The sequence below is a fragment of the Cucurbita pepo genome, chromosome 17 (genome assembly GCF_057944985.1).
Source record: "Cucurbita pepo subsp. pepo isolate OVF chromosome 17, ASM5794498v1, whole genome shotgun sequence".
Taxonomy (NCBI): Eukaryota; Viridiplantae; Streptophyta; class Magnoliopsida; order Cucurbitales; family Cucurbitaceae; genus Cucurbita; species Cucurbita pepo.
In genome coordinates, this window is record NC_141814.1 from 11837798 (window position 1) to 11854289 (window position 16492).

The following is a 16492-nucleotide window of genomic DNA, read 5'->3' on the forward strand; positions in this document are numbered from 1 at the left end:
TGGTTTGGTTTAATTCGATGCAAAACAAAGAACGAGAATAATAGTCTTCCGAAAAAATATTCAACATTTAAACTTTGGAACCCACCATGGTGATTTCCTCCAACCTAATTATACATTACAAACATATTCATTCATTAGCTTCCCATAAAGGAACATGATCAAGAAGGCTTCTGTGCAAGCATGGCTTCCAGAGATTCAGGGTCACTTACAGGGGCCTTACATGTAAAGTTTTGGCACACCAAACCCACTACCTTATCTGCAGCGAAGTTGTTCGTCGCCATGGCAGCAACATTCCTGTTGTTCTCTTCCCAAAATTGCATTTCCATCTCGTCCGTCGTATCGATGTGAATAACCTGCCATTAAAACTAGATTACAAACTGTTGACAGGATAGAAACTAGGAGGCGATTGCAGATTCTGTACTCACAGTTCTATTGGGATCGTACGAGGCATGGGCTGCAGCAACCATGGTTTCGAACTGCTCTGAGTTTTTATGCCCGACCAAGACGACGTGTTTTCTGGATGGAACTGAAAACATGTCAGCTGCACAACACATCAATGGTACAGCCACTGCTGTATCCTTTAATCGCTTCTCAAAAACAGCCTGCATTTGCGAAGAAAAAAGCGGCTAATTAGTATCCAAAACCTCAGACACCGGGTTGGTTGAATAGGAGGAATATTCGTAGGAAACAGTCGACTGACCAGAAGATGCTCGGCGTTCTGTCTGTAATAATCGGACTTACTTCCAGAAACCAGTGAGGATAACCTGACAAGATTGATAGCCGAAACCGAGTTCCCAGATGGCTCAGCCCCGTCGTGATCTTCCTTCACCCGTAGGAGAATAGATGGGTCTTCGCCGGCAGTGTTATAATACCCTCCCCCCTCTCTATCAAGAAACAGCTCATCCTACAAAAAGATCCAAAATTGATTCTAACATAATACTAGAACTCTAAAGCTAATTAACTTAGCAAAGCAATAAGCGCAGTGCTTCTTGCCTGGGTGGCTTGAAGTTCTATTGCCCAAATTAACCAATTCAGTCCACCGCCATATTCATAGAGATCGAGCAAGCCTCCAATTAGAAACGCGTAGTCGTCAAGAAATCCAGGTGCTTTGGATGGCCCGTTCCTGAAACTATGCTGTAACCGACGTGTTTGTTCATCGTAAAGCTTTGTCCTGATGAAAAGAGCAGCTTTTTCTGCAACTTTGAAGTACTCTTTGGCCTGCAGAAAATGAGAGGAACCAATAAATGAGCTCCAATGAATCAATCACTCTTTCTTTTGTCTCTCTTTTTCGGGTTGGCTTTATTGATTTAATGAAAAGTTTAAGGCATAAATTCCAAAATGCAAGACTATGCCAATCCTTGACACTCCAAGGAGTTTCATGAACACAAAAATTAGACATATGTGTTAATAGGCAAGCACGAAGGCCGTTCCCGGTCCTGTCGAGGGAAATGCCAACATCTCTCCTTTAATCGAACACACCATCAAAGCACAATATGCATCATCACTTATAGAATACAAACAATGATTCAATCTAAACATTTTTAGGAAAAATGAATAAATAAAACGCTGCTAATACATTTGTCGATGTCAGAAACCCACAAATTTCTCGACCATTGTTAAAATAGATCTTAGAAACTGTATTACCTAGAGAAGTTACTTGCACTTCACAAGGAGTTATACAAGAAGATAAAAGCGATCTTACATCGGAGCCAACAACTGGGAAGTAGAATCTTGTGCTGTTCTTTTCGTTCCTCAGAATTTTAGAGGCTCTTGCAAATGATGAGATTGTAAGCCCATTCCATGAAACAATTACCTAAGAAACACCAATGCATTAGAATTTTTTTGTATGACAAGGACAACATACGAGAACGCATAGAGGTTCAGCAGTTACGATCGAGTTGATCGAGTTAATGTATACCTTATCATCAAGATGTGGCTTTGGTCGATGCTCTCTTACTCTAAAAAGCTTTTGCCTACATTCCCCCAAAATCTCAAGATATTTTTGAACAGGCAGCCCATGTTTTGATGCAATCTCAGATACACTTTTCATCTCAATAAGAACATTCTTTCCTTTAAACTCACCATGAGGATCACTCAATCTGGAAAGATCACAATTTCCTGAAGGCTTTATGTAGTAGTGCTCCTTGAAGAAATCGGCATGCTCACCGAGTGTGTCATCGACCTAAAAGAACAATTTTAGAAGAAAGCGGGTTCATAATGGTGGTACGGGTCCTATGGGAATTGAAAAGTACAATAAAACGGTATCCTTATAAAACACTGAATGAAAGGTATCGTTCTCCACTTCACGAACAATTAACATACAAAATATAATGAGGTGTAGTAAAGCCCAAAAAAGGATGATGCAAACCTTTTTACTTGTCCACACGTAGAAGGCCCCTTCTTTTTTTCTTGTAGCTCCTTCGGATTCAGTACTATCAGCATCCTCCGCAGAATATATTTCGCCTTCGGGTCCAATCATGTCTCTCCTCAGATAATCAAGAACATCCCGAGATACACATGAATAAGAGACATCCTTGGTTATGGAAAAAGCATCTAGATAAACATTTGCAATCTGTCCTTGATCGTAAAGCATCTTCTCAAAGTGCGGAACTGTTCCGAGAAAATAGAATTTATCATTTACCATTACAAAGTAGGACAAATAGAGATCGATTAGAACTTTATTTACGCCTCTTCCCCACACAATGCAACGACATTTGCCTTGCATGCTTTAATCACACTTCATGTTCTGATGATAAAAACCGTCTTTGTAACAATTTAAAATGAAATTTCGCGTATAGTAATCAACAAACATGCAAGATTTTCCTATATGATGAAGTTAAGACATAGTGCTAATTAACACATGAACCAGATACTGACCATGCCAGCGCTCATCGACACTATATCTGTGAAATCCACCTCCAACATGGTCATGAATACCACCTCTTGACATACATTGCAGACCAAAAATGACCATATTCAAGCTTTCTTCTGCTTCAACCGACTTCCCAGATTCTTCCAATTTTTTGGTATAGTAAAGCATAAGTTGAACCTCGACTGGTCTCGGAAATTTAGGAGCTGAACCAAATCCACCGAAATTTGGATCGTAGCTTTGAGAAAGCTAAAATAAACATCAAATAAGTTCAGAAACGAAATATATATATATATATATATTCAAATTAATGCTCATAGACATAATTGAACAAAGACCAAATTTCAAGGCAATAAGAGCTTTACTTGCTCGGCACACAATCGTAGAGCCTTTTGTGGAAGTTCCTCTGGCAATTTATTCGAACTTGCAGACGCAGACAAGGCCTCAGAAAGCTGCTCAATAGCATAAGTTCCACTCTTGACAAGAACATCCCTTTTATTATCCCATGCATCCTTCACTTTCCTGAAAACATAAAATATACTACGGTCTCTTCGGGGAAAAAATTGAAAATCGAAAGGTTTTACATACAAAACTATAATGCAACTGACTAGCAGACCTTTTAGTAGAATCCAAACATTTCTGAGCTAATATGATCAAGAAACCAGAGACCATAACAGGGAGAGAAGGGAGGTTTGTGGGGGGAGAGAGGAGCTTAGCATGTCTAACGACATCTTTACCTAAGCACAGTCTTAAATCCAGGTCTTCCGTATTTATCATCGGGAGGAAAGTAAGTCCCACCCATCAAAGGTTTCAAATCAGGAGAAAGGAAGACACTGAGCGGCCAACCCCCACCACTGTAAAGAGCCTGAACATATGTCATATACACCTGAGATGGGACAGATCTATTTAGTTTAGCATATCGAAAAACTATTATTTTCTTTAAAGTAAGTTAATATATATTATATCGTGATATAAAGTTCATAACTACAAGATCTATGCATCCGGTAAAAGTAAATTTTCCCGAGCCGTGCTGTACAAAGTGATAAAATAAGTTTCAGTAGTGCAGCATCATTCACAGTCCAACAAAGAGATACAGAACTACCCTCTAAGATAGCACATACATCTTCTGCACTATACATTTTAAATTTATCCTCACTTTATACCTTATCAACATCTGGCCGCTCCTCACGATCAACCTGCTCCACCGACATATCAATATATAAGAAAACAGAACCAGAGAGGGATTTTAAAGATTGAATCTATTTTGCAAACAGGTAATTAGCCCATTTTTCAGATACTCAAACTATGAAAGAAGCATCCAACTGGTACTAATTTGAACTGACCTTGATACTGATAAACCAATCATTTAACAGTTTGGCTACCTCTTCATTCTCAAAAGATTCAACTTCCATGACATGGCACCTAATCGAATAAGTCACGAGTCTCGGTAACTCACACGTTGAACCATGTAGAAGAAACCATATACAAACACTTGCAAAATCAATAAAAGACCTCACCAATGGCAGGTGCTGTATCCAACTTCAAACGAAAAAAAGAACAATGAATCAATCTCATCATGGATCAACTAAAACAACTTTGATCTGTAAGCGAGATTGATATTTACTAGATAAGAAGATGGGCACGTTTCTCTTCCGGGCTTCCTCAAATGCTTCGTCTCCCCACGGATACCAATTCACCTGAAAAACAAAGACAAAACCCGTCATTCGAATTAACCAAATCCAACGTCGAATTCCCCCCAAAAATTCAAACCAATCCATCCGTTTACAACACTTCAAGTCCCAGTATGATACTCATTTTGAAAATTAGCCATGTTTTCTCATTGTTTCTTTACCATAGTTTCATCTTGCTAGTAAAAACGCAAAAAGTGAAGAAAAAAAATTAAAATTCCAATCTAATTCTAAACAAGATATATAAATAAAACTCAAATACATAGGAATTTTCACACTTAAGAAATTTCCAAAAACATGGGAAATCAGTAATAACAAACCTAGAGGTGTTCATAAGCTTAAATTTAAAAAATGAATGATTATCGGGAGCAACAAACATTCAAATCCACCGCTGAGTGTTTATTACATCATCTCTCCTAAAGGGCGGTAGGTTCAAATCGTTCCCATCGTACTCGTGACGGTAAAGACACAACCAATCATCAATTCAGGCCACCGAGTACATAAACAAGTAAAAATAAGGGTTACCGGAGATCATAGAAGCGGAATTACCGGGTTATGGGCGTGCTGCAAGAGATAAGGACTGTGTTCAACAGCAAGGAGATTGGTGTACTTGTGAGAGTGAGAACCGCCATCGGAGGACTGTGCAGCCATGGCGAGGACCTTGCAGGCGTGAAAGGGTGCACGGAAACGGAATGGAGAATGGGAAAGAAGAAAGGGAAAGCGCGGGAACGGAATTGGGGTTGAATTTGGAGAGAATTCAGAGGGATAGCGGCGGCGGAGGAAGCGGCGGAGGGGAAGTTTTCTGAGCATAGAGGAATGGAATTGAGGAGGAGGAGGAAATGGAAAGGAAGGAGAGGGGTGGGTTAAAGAGAGGGCGCCATGTGTGTGGAAGTGAAGGCCATGACGAGGCAAAGAAGCCATGAGCTGGTTGGATTCTGTTTTTGAGAGATGGAAGTGGGTGTTCAATTCCATCCAATTTTACGTTAAGATAAATTTTTATAAATAATAGAATATATATTCTACCCTTTTATTATTATTATTATTATTATTATTAGATCATTTTTAATTAAAAGATTATTTTAATTTCTTAATTTTGACTAGGGGTGTACATTCAACCCGACCACAACCCGGACCAATCCAACCTGAACTATAAGGGTTGGGTTGGGTTTATTTTTCTGAACCCAAACTAAATTGGTTCGGTTTCGAGTTCATGGGCAAAACCTTCTGGTTGACTCGAGCCAAATAAAAATATCTAAAATATATTAAGAATTTTTTCTTATTAATGGGTTTGCTAGGATAGTACTAGTTTGACCTCCGAGTTTGATGCCAGGCAAATACATGTTTCATTTTTATTATTTTTTTATTAATACTATTATCTATTCCCAACCCGAAAATAGAGGGTTGGGTTGGGTTGTGAAAAGTTCGGGTTGGATTACCAATCCAACGAACAACTTTTGGGTTGGGTCAAAAAAAATCCCCAACTTACCCAACCCGGACCATGTACACCCCTAATTCTTACCATTATCGGACTCCCAACTTACCCAACCCAGACCATGTACACTCCTAATTCTTACCATTATCGGACTCCCAACTTACCCAACCTAGACCATGTACACCCCTAATTCTTACCATTATCGGACTATTATGTACGTCCTAATTTTTACCATTATTATTTTTTTTTTATATGCAGTGTTTTTTTTAATTGAAATTATTATTATTATTTTATCAAATTTGATAAATTTAGCATCAAACTAACCATATAGTTAATAGTTAATTTTAAATTTATGAAAAAGACATGCAGTAAATTTTGGATAGTTAAAAAGATTGGATTAAAATAGAATAATACAAAAATGATATTTTACCCTTTGACTCATTGTCGTAGTAACAATAGAATAATACAAAAATGATATTTTACCCTTTGACTCATTGTCGTAGTAACAATAAGTTCTTTCACACTTGTGCTTGTTGTGTAATATTCTAGAAAAAAAAAACTACCCGAGTATAGCGTTCACAGGCACGTTTCTTTAGTATCAAAATTGACATTGAACAATTTCAAAATATTAGTAATAATTATAATACTTTTGACTATACCCCTCCAAATTATTTATCGACCAAGGCAAAGCCAATGAAATAATATTTTAATGTGCTAATTAAATCATAGTCGAATAAATAAGCAACACGGGAAATCGATCTTTCAAGCTTCAATTGGGAACGATGGTAATCAAATTTATAGACCTTTTAGACCCAATAAGACACCATGTTGAGAACTAAATTTGTAATTTATCTTAATTTCCAATCCAATATTTCATTTGAACCCCACTTTGATAAAACAATTGAAGATGCATTGCCCACATCTGAAGATGCTATCAAATGTGGTGAAGATGCTATCAAATGTGGTAAGGGCATGTCTGACTTCTCGTTGATAATGAAAATCTCACATCGGCTAATTTAGAGAATGATCATAGGTTTATAATAAAAAATACTCTCTTCATTGACATGAGACCTTTTGGGGAAGCTCAAAGCAAAGCCATGAGAGCTTATGCTCAAAATGGACAATATCATACCATTGTGGAGAGAGTCGTGTTCGTCTAACACCTCTAACTTCAACAAGCAACTTTCACCATTTTCATAACATGATCAACCCAACTGGACCAAGTCAGTCAAAGATCAACAAAACTGCATGTCAGACTACAAGAATCCCCAAACCAACCAAGACAATGGAAAATTCATCGAAATAATAGTTCGTAAACCATACAATAAAGGAAAAATATGTAATTAATTTCGTAAAGTCGCATCAACATCACAATCTAGTTCAAGCGGGGATGGGATGGGTTAATTTCTTCTTTTTCTCCCTCTATTTTCAGACTACTGACGCCAAAAACCCAACTCTAAATGGTATAATCTCAGTATGTGTATATCAATCATACATATAGCAGGCCCAAGTGCAGAAAAATTATGAATAATGGTGAATGATTTTTACCTAACCTCATAGCAGTTCATACGGTTCTCAAAGAAATACGTGTTATGAGGGCCCAAACTATTGGCAGGAAATGATGGAAATTCAAGTGGTTGGAGCCCCGGTAGATTGAACCAATTCTTCCATGAGTTCTTTTTGTTCCATGGAAACGCATGCCTTGATTGAAAAAGAAAATGGAGGATATGAATTTTTTGCTTTCAATGAGAGTTCAGAAGGTAAAAAGATGAGCGAGAATATTACCTGAACTGCGTTCTCTATATCACCATCAATAAAGGATGTGAGCTCGAAGTTCATTTTCAACCTGTGGTCAGTCACCCTGTTATCCTAATATGAGGAAAATCCAAAAGTTAGTGAATTCTATGGAAAAAATCAGTCTATTAGGATCAATTTCTATGAATTATGCTAAGTTGCTTCATTTCCACCTTGAACTACACACTGGAAATGATAGTTTCATTACTGAGGGAGTATACATGGTTATCGTGTCAATTTGTGAGTTTGTGACATGATCAGTTTTTCAAACCCCTTTGGTTTGGTCCTTTTTTCGTTTTTATTTTATTTTATTGTTCTTTATTATATCAATGATGATCCAAGCATGCTTGCTAGCACCTCGACTACTTGACTAATCTCATGGAACAACTATCTGACCCTACTACATTTGGCTCTCAAGATACTTATATAGGATATTAAGTCTAGGTAACCACAATGGAATGGACTTGTTCCCTATAAATCCTTCATTATTCTCTTGTCCACAAGGCCAACTTATGATAGTTCCTTTTATAAAATGTTATAAATGTTCATAACAAGTTAATCCTTCATTGTTTGTGTTCTTTCTTTTTTTGAATGATTACATTTCCTTGAAAGAAATATTTTTAGAATAGAAAAATTACTAAGATCGAAAGTGCTTCCAGATTTTAATTACTGGAAAATACTTATAAAGAACTCTAAATACAATCTACTTGTAATCAAGTAACTGTTTTTTTTTTACAGTTCTAGTGTGAAATTGGTATTCAAGGTCATTTCTCTGTGTCTACATGCACTAATTTATCTTTTTGAACCATTTCTTGGTCTTCAACACCTTGTGGTACCATATGGATAGCTTGCTTTATGACAGTAGCTGTATTTCTTTTTTCATCAGTTTCAAGCCAGAAATTTAACTAATATCATACCTTGTAATTGTAAGTCCGTATTTTCTCAGCACGGGCACCTGTACCAACCTGCAACAGAACCTTTTAGAACGAGGGAATACACCAATGAAAACAATTTGATTGCCTAATAAAATTACATTGAGAAGTTATAATCAGGTATTCAATTTTGTTTAACAAATTCAAGTCGCAACAACCCCTAGCAGTGATTTGCATGAAGTTTCATCATTAAAAAATTGACAACCAATTTTGAAAATGTCTGTGAGGAGACAGAAAAGAGGACAACAAGAAAATAAGAACACTGAAATTGAAGAACAGCTTATACTCGATTGCTTTTATGAGAATATTCGGCTGGCGTCTGCTTGTACAATTGCCTTGCATTAATGTGACAACTACTTGCTTTCAGATTTAGACTTACACACGTAGAATATTGTAAAATAATGATTTAGCAACATTATGAAGTAGTTTCTTATCACAGCAGAAAGAAGAAAAAGATTGATAAAAGATTCCTAAAATATAATTATTGTGCTCTAAAACAGTCGTATTTGTGCACCTAAGACCTCTGGGTATGGGTTTGTGGAGTCCAAAAGATTTTTAGTTTTTGATATTCCATTGAAATTTTATTGCATATTGGACATTTCCTTTTGCAATAATGTAGCCAATGAAATTGTATGCTCACTTAGAAATTACTCTAGACTAGGAAGTGCTTGAAAAAAACGGAAGGTAACAGCTCTTCGTTTCCTAGGCAAGTTTATAAAATATAGTGAAAAACTGACTGGAATAACTTCAGAAACTATTGTCTGATTTTTTCTAATAAAGAATCAAACCTTCATTAAGAGAAAATGAAAAAGTACATGGACACCCAAAAAACCAAATGCACAAAAAGGTGTTCTTTGCTAAACATGGATAAATGATAACGAGAATAGAAAGAAGGAGAAAACTAATATTTACCTGTAATTTTCGTTGATTCCTGATCCTCTCCTGCTGTTCCCTCACTTTGATCTCATAACTGAAAAGGAAAAGAAGGGGGAAGGGGAAGGGGTATTAAATTCATGAATTTACACGATGTTGAAACCAGCAAAATTATCACCCTGTCCACTATGAAAGGCAAGTCAATATATATTAGAAAAACATCATTTTCTTTTTGAAAAATTAATGCCGAGAGATTGAATAGGAGGGTTAAGAAACCAAAGTCAGTGTAGATCAGGGTAGAGGTACCCTTGAGCTGATTGTCAGTTGGGGCAGGGAATAAGAAACTAACTTTTTTGCTTTCTTTGGACGAAAGAACTGACCAACGACCAGATTGGATTGGAGGGGGATGGCAAATAGGAAGCGAGAGGCTAAGCCAGAACATACAAGGGCAAGCGTGGACAAAGGTTGGGGAAGGGGCTGGCCGGGGTTGGGTGTGAACAATGGGTGGTGGAGGCTGTGCGTGAGAGAAAGAAAAAGAAAATTAAAATTTCTTTGATGCCTCGGTTGATCATAAGGGTTGTGCAGAACCAAACTCCCAACTGTTCAATCTCGGTTATTTTATTTTATTTTATTTTATTTTTATTGCCCCATACCAATGACCAGCCAAATTCCTTCGGAATATAGCAATGACAATAAAGATTCTTCAATTATTTGAGAAAAACCTAGAAATGGTCATGAAGTGCACATAAAGTATATGATAAAATGGCAAACGTTTATGGTGTAATGGATGCTCACAGTTTGGCTCGCAGCAATTGAAAAGCTCGATGCTTGTTCTGAAGTTGAGTCCTTTCTTCAGTGCAAAAAATGCGAATTCCTGTTGGCTTGTGAAAAAGATCAATTGCTGTCTCCACCTTGTTCACATTCTGCCCTGCATAATCATTGGAAAAAAAAAAGGTTATTCCACCATTTCTTGGTTTATGAGAACAGATACAGAGAGCTTGCCAAAGTAATATTTGAATCAATAAAGTAGATTTATACCTCCTGCACCCCCAGATCTTGTAGTTGTTAGTTCAATGTCTTTTGGATCAATCACTACCTCAACTTCATCTGCCTAGTTGCAAGAATGAAACAAGCTCAACCAATCAAGAGAAAGTATATAGCTGATCAAGATGTGAATGCAGAGGACAAGATAGTCAAGTCTAGAGAAGTTATCATATCTAAATCATAACTACTCCTACAAAGAAACAGAATGGACACTATCAACATCAACTAAATAAATATGAAGGATAAATCTACAGTTATCTGCTCAGGTCTTCATGTTAAGGCACTGGTGAGATATGACAGAAAACCATGATTAGTGATCCCACATTAATTCACCGTCTAGGGATTTTAAAGCAGTGGTACAACTTTTCCACGTTATAATTGTCAAGAGCTAAAAGTATTGAAAGACTATCCAGATAATAACGGAGTACAAGAAATAGATCAGGAACCTATTAAGGGAAGGGGAACAAGAAAGAAACTACACGAATTAACATCAGTCAACTGTCAAAGAGGAAATTAACAAACTCACGTAATGTTATTCTTGACATTAGTCTGATTGGGGCATGCAATACTTTTTTTACAAGAATCAGACAAAATTAATCAACATTCAACAGAAAATTCAGGAAATTGTTTACCTCTGGCATGATGGCTACTGTAGCAGTGGAAGTATGCACACGGCCCTGTGTTTCTGTTTGAGGAACACGTTGAACCCGGTGAACACCAGACTCATATTTTAATTTACTGTAGACACGATTTCCTTTGATTTCCAACACATAAGTTTTGAATCCACCTTTTTCAGCCTGAAAGGTGAACAGTATAAGTTCTTTTAGACATACAGAAAGCACTAGAATGTTTACTTCTTCTGGGAGGTTTAGAAACACATACCTCAGAACTTGAAATAGGGGAAAATTTCCAAGAATTCCGCTCACTGTATTTCTGATACATACGGACCTGTTACAAAAATGGAAAAGATGAGAGGAGAAGAAATGGTAACACAGATCTATACAAAGGATAAAGGAGGTCTAAAATCAAAGCAATGAAAGAATGTATATGAAAGAAACTTCAGAACATGGAAGTTCACTAAGCCTATCTATACTTTTTCAATACACTTAAAAGACCTAAAAGGTTAGAAAGGGGAATATTAAAGCATAGATCACTTCAAATAATATGTTTATTTGACATAGCATTTCTTACAAAGATATCAAGCGATTTTCTATTATAACCAATATTTCTCATGTTCGGCTATTGTAAGGGCAACCAAAAAAAGAATATGTGCTCAATTTTCCGTAGTACTTGAAGGATAAAAGAAGCATGTACCTACAAGATCACCAGCCCAGATTCCAGCTTCATCACCACCCGTGCCTGCTCGGACTGCATGGCAAGAAGAACATTACAATTTTTAATCAGAATAAACAAAACGCACAAGTGTAAGCAGTTTACTTTTACAGAATTCTAATTGTCCAATAAGTACATCATTTTTGCACAATGAATCTATGCAACCACCGGAAAATGGACTTTAAAATTTGTCATATTCAGATGGCATAAAATTGGAAACTGAGGAAGCTGACCTTCAAGCATAATATTTCTTGCATCAAGAGGATCAGATGGAAGCAACATCACCTGATAAAGAAAATTGTGACATAATGTCTTCAGATTCAGAGAAACATAAGATGCAACTTGTAGAATACCAGGAAATAACTAAAGTCCCCAAAAAAAGAAAACAATCAAACCACACAAATGATAAGAAAGCACAGTATTTGCTTGTAAAAATCTGACAATTAGTAAAGAACCAAGCTACAATGCCACTACCTATTTGTTTCAGAAATTAAATAATTCTACCAACTTACAAAAGAAGAGAAAATAACAAAAACTGATGAAAATTGCTAAAGAAACAAAATAGAGTGCGTTTAGACATCTGTCTGAACGGATGCTCATTAAAAAGCAGAATATGAAAATTCTGAACCACAAACTGTGAAGGATTGAAAATCAAGGACCTCCACCCCACTCCAAACAGGGAAACAAAATGACATCGATAAAGAGATTTATACACACATTAACATTAATAAAAGTTTGACTCCTATCCAAAATATACACACATGTAATGATCAAGTTTATGAATCAAAAGCACCTTAAGCTTCTCCTCAATGTCTTTGAGTTGACTGGATAAAGAACTGATTTCTAAAGCAATCATCTCTGCCATATCCTCGTCATTCCCACTTTCTTTTGCTAAAGCTGACAGATAATCATGACAAAGAAGAAGAAAATAAGACAAATTCAAAAAAAAAAAAATTAAGTCATAATTTTTTTTGAAGTACTTATCAGTCAACCTTTTGCCTCCTGCAACTGCTTCTCACATTCCTTGAATCTTCTGAAAGTTGATACCACCTGTCCCAGCCATCCCACACCAACCAACCAATAGGAATAGTGTAATGTCAGTTTTGAAAAGAAACAATCTGAAGGGAAAAAAAGGGGAAGGTTCTTCTAACTGTTCCTATAAATCACAATATCAGAGGCAAATGGTTGTGCTATACCTCGTCGAGCTCTGACATTGATTGGGCAAGTTTTTGATACTCTGTGGGGTTCGAGACAATATCTGGATCAGCCAGCTTGACCTAAATAAATATACCAACTAAGATTCTGGTGGGGAATAATAATAAAACTATAACCAAATGTAAAGCATAATTGTAGCACTCAGAATGTAAATGCAAATTCCAAACGTGGACTACAGAATGAGGGGAAGAAACTTGATTGCAGTTAACACACCTAGATTTTATTCATAAACATTTCACTAGTTTTACAAATTTTTCAGGAGAAAAGCGGTGGTTAAAAAAAATACTTGTGATAGCTAAAAAATTTCAATTCAAATCCCAAGTGTAGTGGGAAAGCAAGGAATTATTAGTTTTTCATTATAGGCTATAGTCAAATCCAAAATACATTTCTTCATTTTTTGCCTTATGAGTATCACAATACCAGGCGCATAGACAAGGTCTCTAGTGAGGACGTTCTTCCGCCTCTTCTTTTGTTGTTAGTACTCTAAAAGTAAGTAACTAAGTGGAATCGTTGGGCACTTAATGTACTTATTTTAAAATTTAAAGGTTCGCAGCAGAATTAAAGTCATGCAGAAACAATATACAGAGTTCACTGTAGCCACGGTTTCATTTTAACTGCAAATTACGTTTCCTGATATCTTCATGAAACGAAAATTCATAATATAATGGAGCATGATAATTCTAAGAGCTCTGAACTTTTCCAAGACATATCTTAGCTAATTTCCCCTTCCCTGGATTTTCACTCGGAAGAAAACTAAGTTCAATTATCGTTGTAGTCAAACTATAACAACATTGAACCAGAAGTTAAGACTTATTGGCATTTTAAACTATAAATTTCTAAGCTAAAAAGCATGCCAAATTTTTGTTCCAATTATAACCACGCTAAAAAATTGATGGATACAAGCACCTCCACAAAACAAATTAAAATGCTATTGAACCATAAATCAGTGAGTACCGATAACTCTTTCCACGTATTCTCGGCTGATTCCAGCTTCGTGATCAAATAAGGTTCCTGAAATAATAAAATACAAACATCACTTGCCATAAACCTCAGCCAGACCAGTTTTACCACGAATTCATCTCCAATAACTTCAGCGAAAGAAAACATAGTGAACTCGAAACATAAAGAAACTGAAATTCAATTAAAACCAATCCAAACAATAAGACGACATGTTCCTTCTCGAAGACAAAACGTCCGGAAATCTATCTACATTTATCGGTCGGAAATGTACGAACCGCCATGCAAACGAGAGTTGAAGCTCTAAACGGAGGTGCAGAACGTTTAAGATCCAGGGAACATCTTCTCGAGAAGTCACCATATCGTGGCGGAAAAAGAAAACATCCCGGAATCGTCCGAGTTGCGGTGGTCGGAGAGAAAAAATTCATCGCTGCTACTGAGATTCTCAACAGAAACGGAAGCGAGAAGATAAAGATAAAGTGGTGAAGTGGTTGTGTGGTGTTTGGCAGGGTGAACTAGAAGCACTGTTTGGTACATTGGATACCGTATCCCACGTCCGGATAAGAGTCTTTTGTATCCAAACTATCAAGCAATTTGTTAAATTCCAAATACTTCCATCATAATTTTTAATATAAATTATAATAAATTTATAATTTAAAAAATTATAAATTTATTATAATTTTTTAATATTCAATTTTATTTTTAAAAAATGTAAAATTTAAACTATATTAGAGTAAAAAGAAAAAATTTGTTCGAGTATTAGGTAAAGAATATTTAAATTAATAACTAAATATTTTACGATATTAAAACGTGTTAAGAACCCTTAATTTTAATATCATTACCAATAACATTGTTTTTCTATTTTAATTATGTTTTATATATTATTTAGTTTTTTTAATTTTATGAAATTAAAAATAAATTCTCGATTAACTCACTTCTCAACTTCAAGATTGTTATTTTTCGCTACATCGAGATTACACACTGGATTTGAATGTTTGGTTTTCCCGATATACTATTAAATTTTGAAACCTCGTCTTTAAATCGAGTACGAGAGACCCGAGTTGATAATGGGTTCGACTCAAATTTCATCCTCTAGACTCGAGTTTGTTACCACGTTTCTTTCTTTTAGCATCGGAATTGGTGTGGCAAGCATCACTCGAGAGTGTAGCCTTTTCTCGCCTTTCTTGTCGTTTTCCACCCGAATTTGAAAAAAAAAATTGTAATAGAGAGAAAAATTATTATTAAAAAAAAAAAAAAAAATAGGGCATGATGGAAAGTGTGCATAAAAAAGTGGGCTCCTATGTTTTTATTTATTTATTATAAATTATAAAATAAGAAAAATAATATAATTTTTTTTTTCTAGACTATTATTTTGCCTGCCAACTTTGGCTCTTCTACTTTCATAATTCCAATGTCCAACTCCAAAATAAAAAATAATGATAATAATAAATAAAAAATTGTGATAATAAATATTTTGTTTTATGTTTTTCAAAATTTGTTTCTTTGAATTTTTTAATAAGTTTTTTTTCACGTTGAATAAAAACATATTTAATTTTGATACTAAATTTTTAAAAGAAATTATTATTTTTTTTTTTAGAAATTGGATGTGATTTAAAAAAATATATATTTACAAACCGATAATAAATCAAGAAAATATTATTTTAAATCAATTAAAAAAACATATTTTGATTTAGACTTTAATAATTATTTATAAAACAAAACCCGACTAAGTTAATTAATTTGTTAATTTTAAAACGTTAATAATTGGGTTTCTGTGGACAACTAACTAACTGAATTACACTTGACATATGTTAAACAGTTTAGATTAATTAAATTTAAAATAGGTTCGTTGGAACGTGAAAATTTTGGTCGATCATAAACCGAAGGGTCAAAAGACGGTTCCATGCAACCTTAGTCTATAAATGTCTTAACCTAAGTCAGCCGAATAAATTCCTCCAAACTGGAAAGTATTATGGTGGGTCTACCCAATGCAGTTCGAGCCAGAAGAATCTTTTGAGAAATACCTGAATGGGAGTTAGCGGATATATTTGTAAAATATCGAGCTTTGGACCTTATTCACTTATCGTATCAGAGCTCTCTCGATCTTATGCTCACAAACGTCCCTCGCAGCCTGGAAAAACCAATCATAATTTTAAATTTTTCAAAAATTATGAAAAACATTAAAAATAAATAAATATTTAAAGAAAAAGTAGAGTTAGGGTTTGGAGAATAATATTTAATGATTAGTGAGGAACATAATAGAGTGATTAGTAGGCTTTGGGATCCTCTCATTTTAGTGGCAGAATTGCATCAAAACATGCCAGCAGCAACACTGCCTAACCCCTTCTCTTTTCCT

The 16492-nt window shown here is 35.5% G+C and overlaps 2 protein-coding genes and 1 non-coding gene across 3 annotated transcripts; all 3 read right to left on the bottom strand.

Annotated features, from left to right (window-relative positions):
• Nucleotides 1-18: 18 nt before the first annotated feature.
• Nucleotides 19-5501, bottom strand: LOC111778456 (catalytics). The gene is made up of 15 exons (XM_023658292.2): nt 5107-5501; nt 4494-4566; nt 4387-4408; nt 4213-4291; nt 4033-4065; nt 3607-3755; nt 3235-3391; nt 2878-3118; nt 2369-2610; nt 1919-2182; nt 1703-1813; nt 994-1218; nt 701-904; nt 426-602; nt 19-353 (listed from the first exon to the last, which is right to left on the bottom strand). Exons 1-15 carry the CDS (start codon nt 5476-5478, stop codon nt 159-161), a joined length of 2544 nt encoding a protein of 847 aa, XP_023514060.2. The 5' UTR covers nt 5479-5501; the 3' UTR covers nt 19-158.
• Nucleotides 1385-1477, bottom strand: LOC111779429 (U6atac minor spliceosomal RNA). The gene has a single exon (XR_002812695.2). It is a non-coding gene; the product is annotated as a U6atac minor spliceosomal RNA (small nuclear RNA).
• Nucleotides 5502-7309: 1808 nt separating the features above from the next.
• APG3 (Peptide chain release factor 1) lies at nt 7310-14625 on the bottom strand. Its single transcript, XM_023658293.2, has 15 exons — nt 14415-14625; nt 14134-14190; nt 13161-13241; nt 12957-13014; nt 12758-12861; nt 12198-12249; nt 11951-12000; nt 11515-11580; nt 11265-11429; nt 10627-10699; nt 10384-10516; nt 9628-9685; nt 8701-8748; nt 7775-7858; nt 7310-7690 (listed from the first exon to the last, which is right to left on the bottom strand). The coding sequence occupies exons 1-15, from the start codon at nt 14562-14564 to the stop codon at nt 7619-7621; spliced, it is 1251 nt and encodes a 416-aa protein (XP_023514061.1). The 5' UTR covers nt 14565-14625; the 3' UTR covers nt 7310-7618.
• Between the last annotated feature and the right edge of the window lie 1867 nt (nt 14626-16492).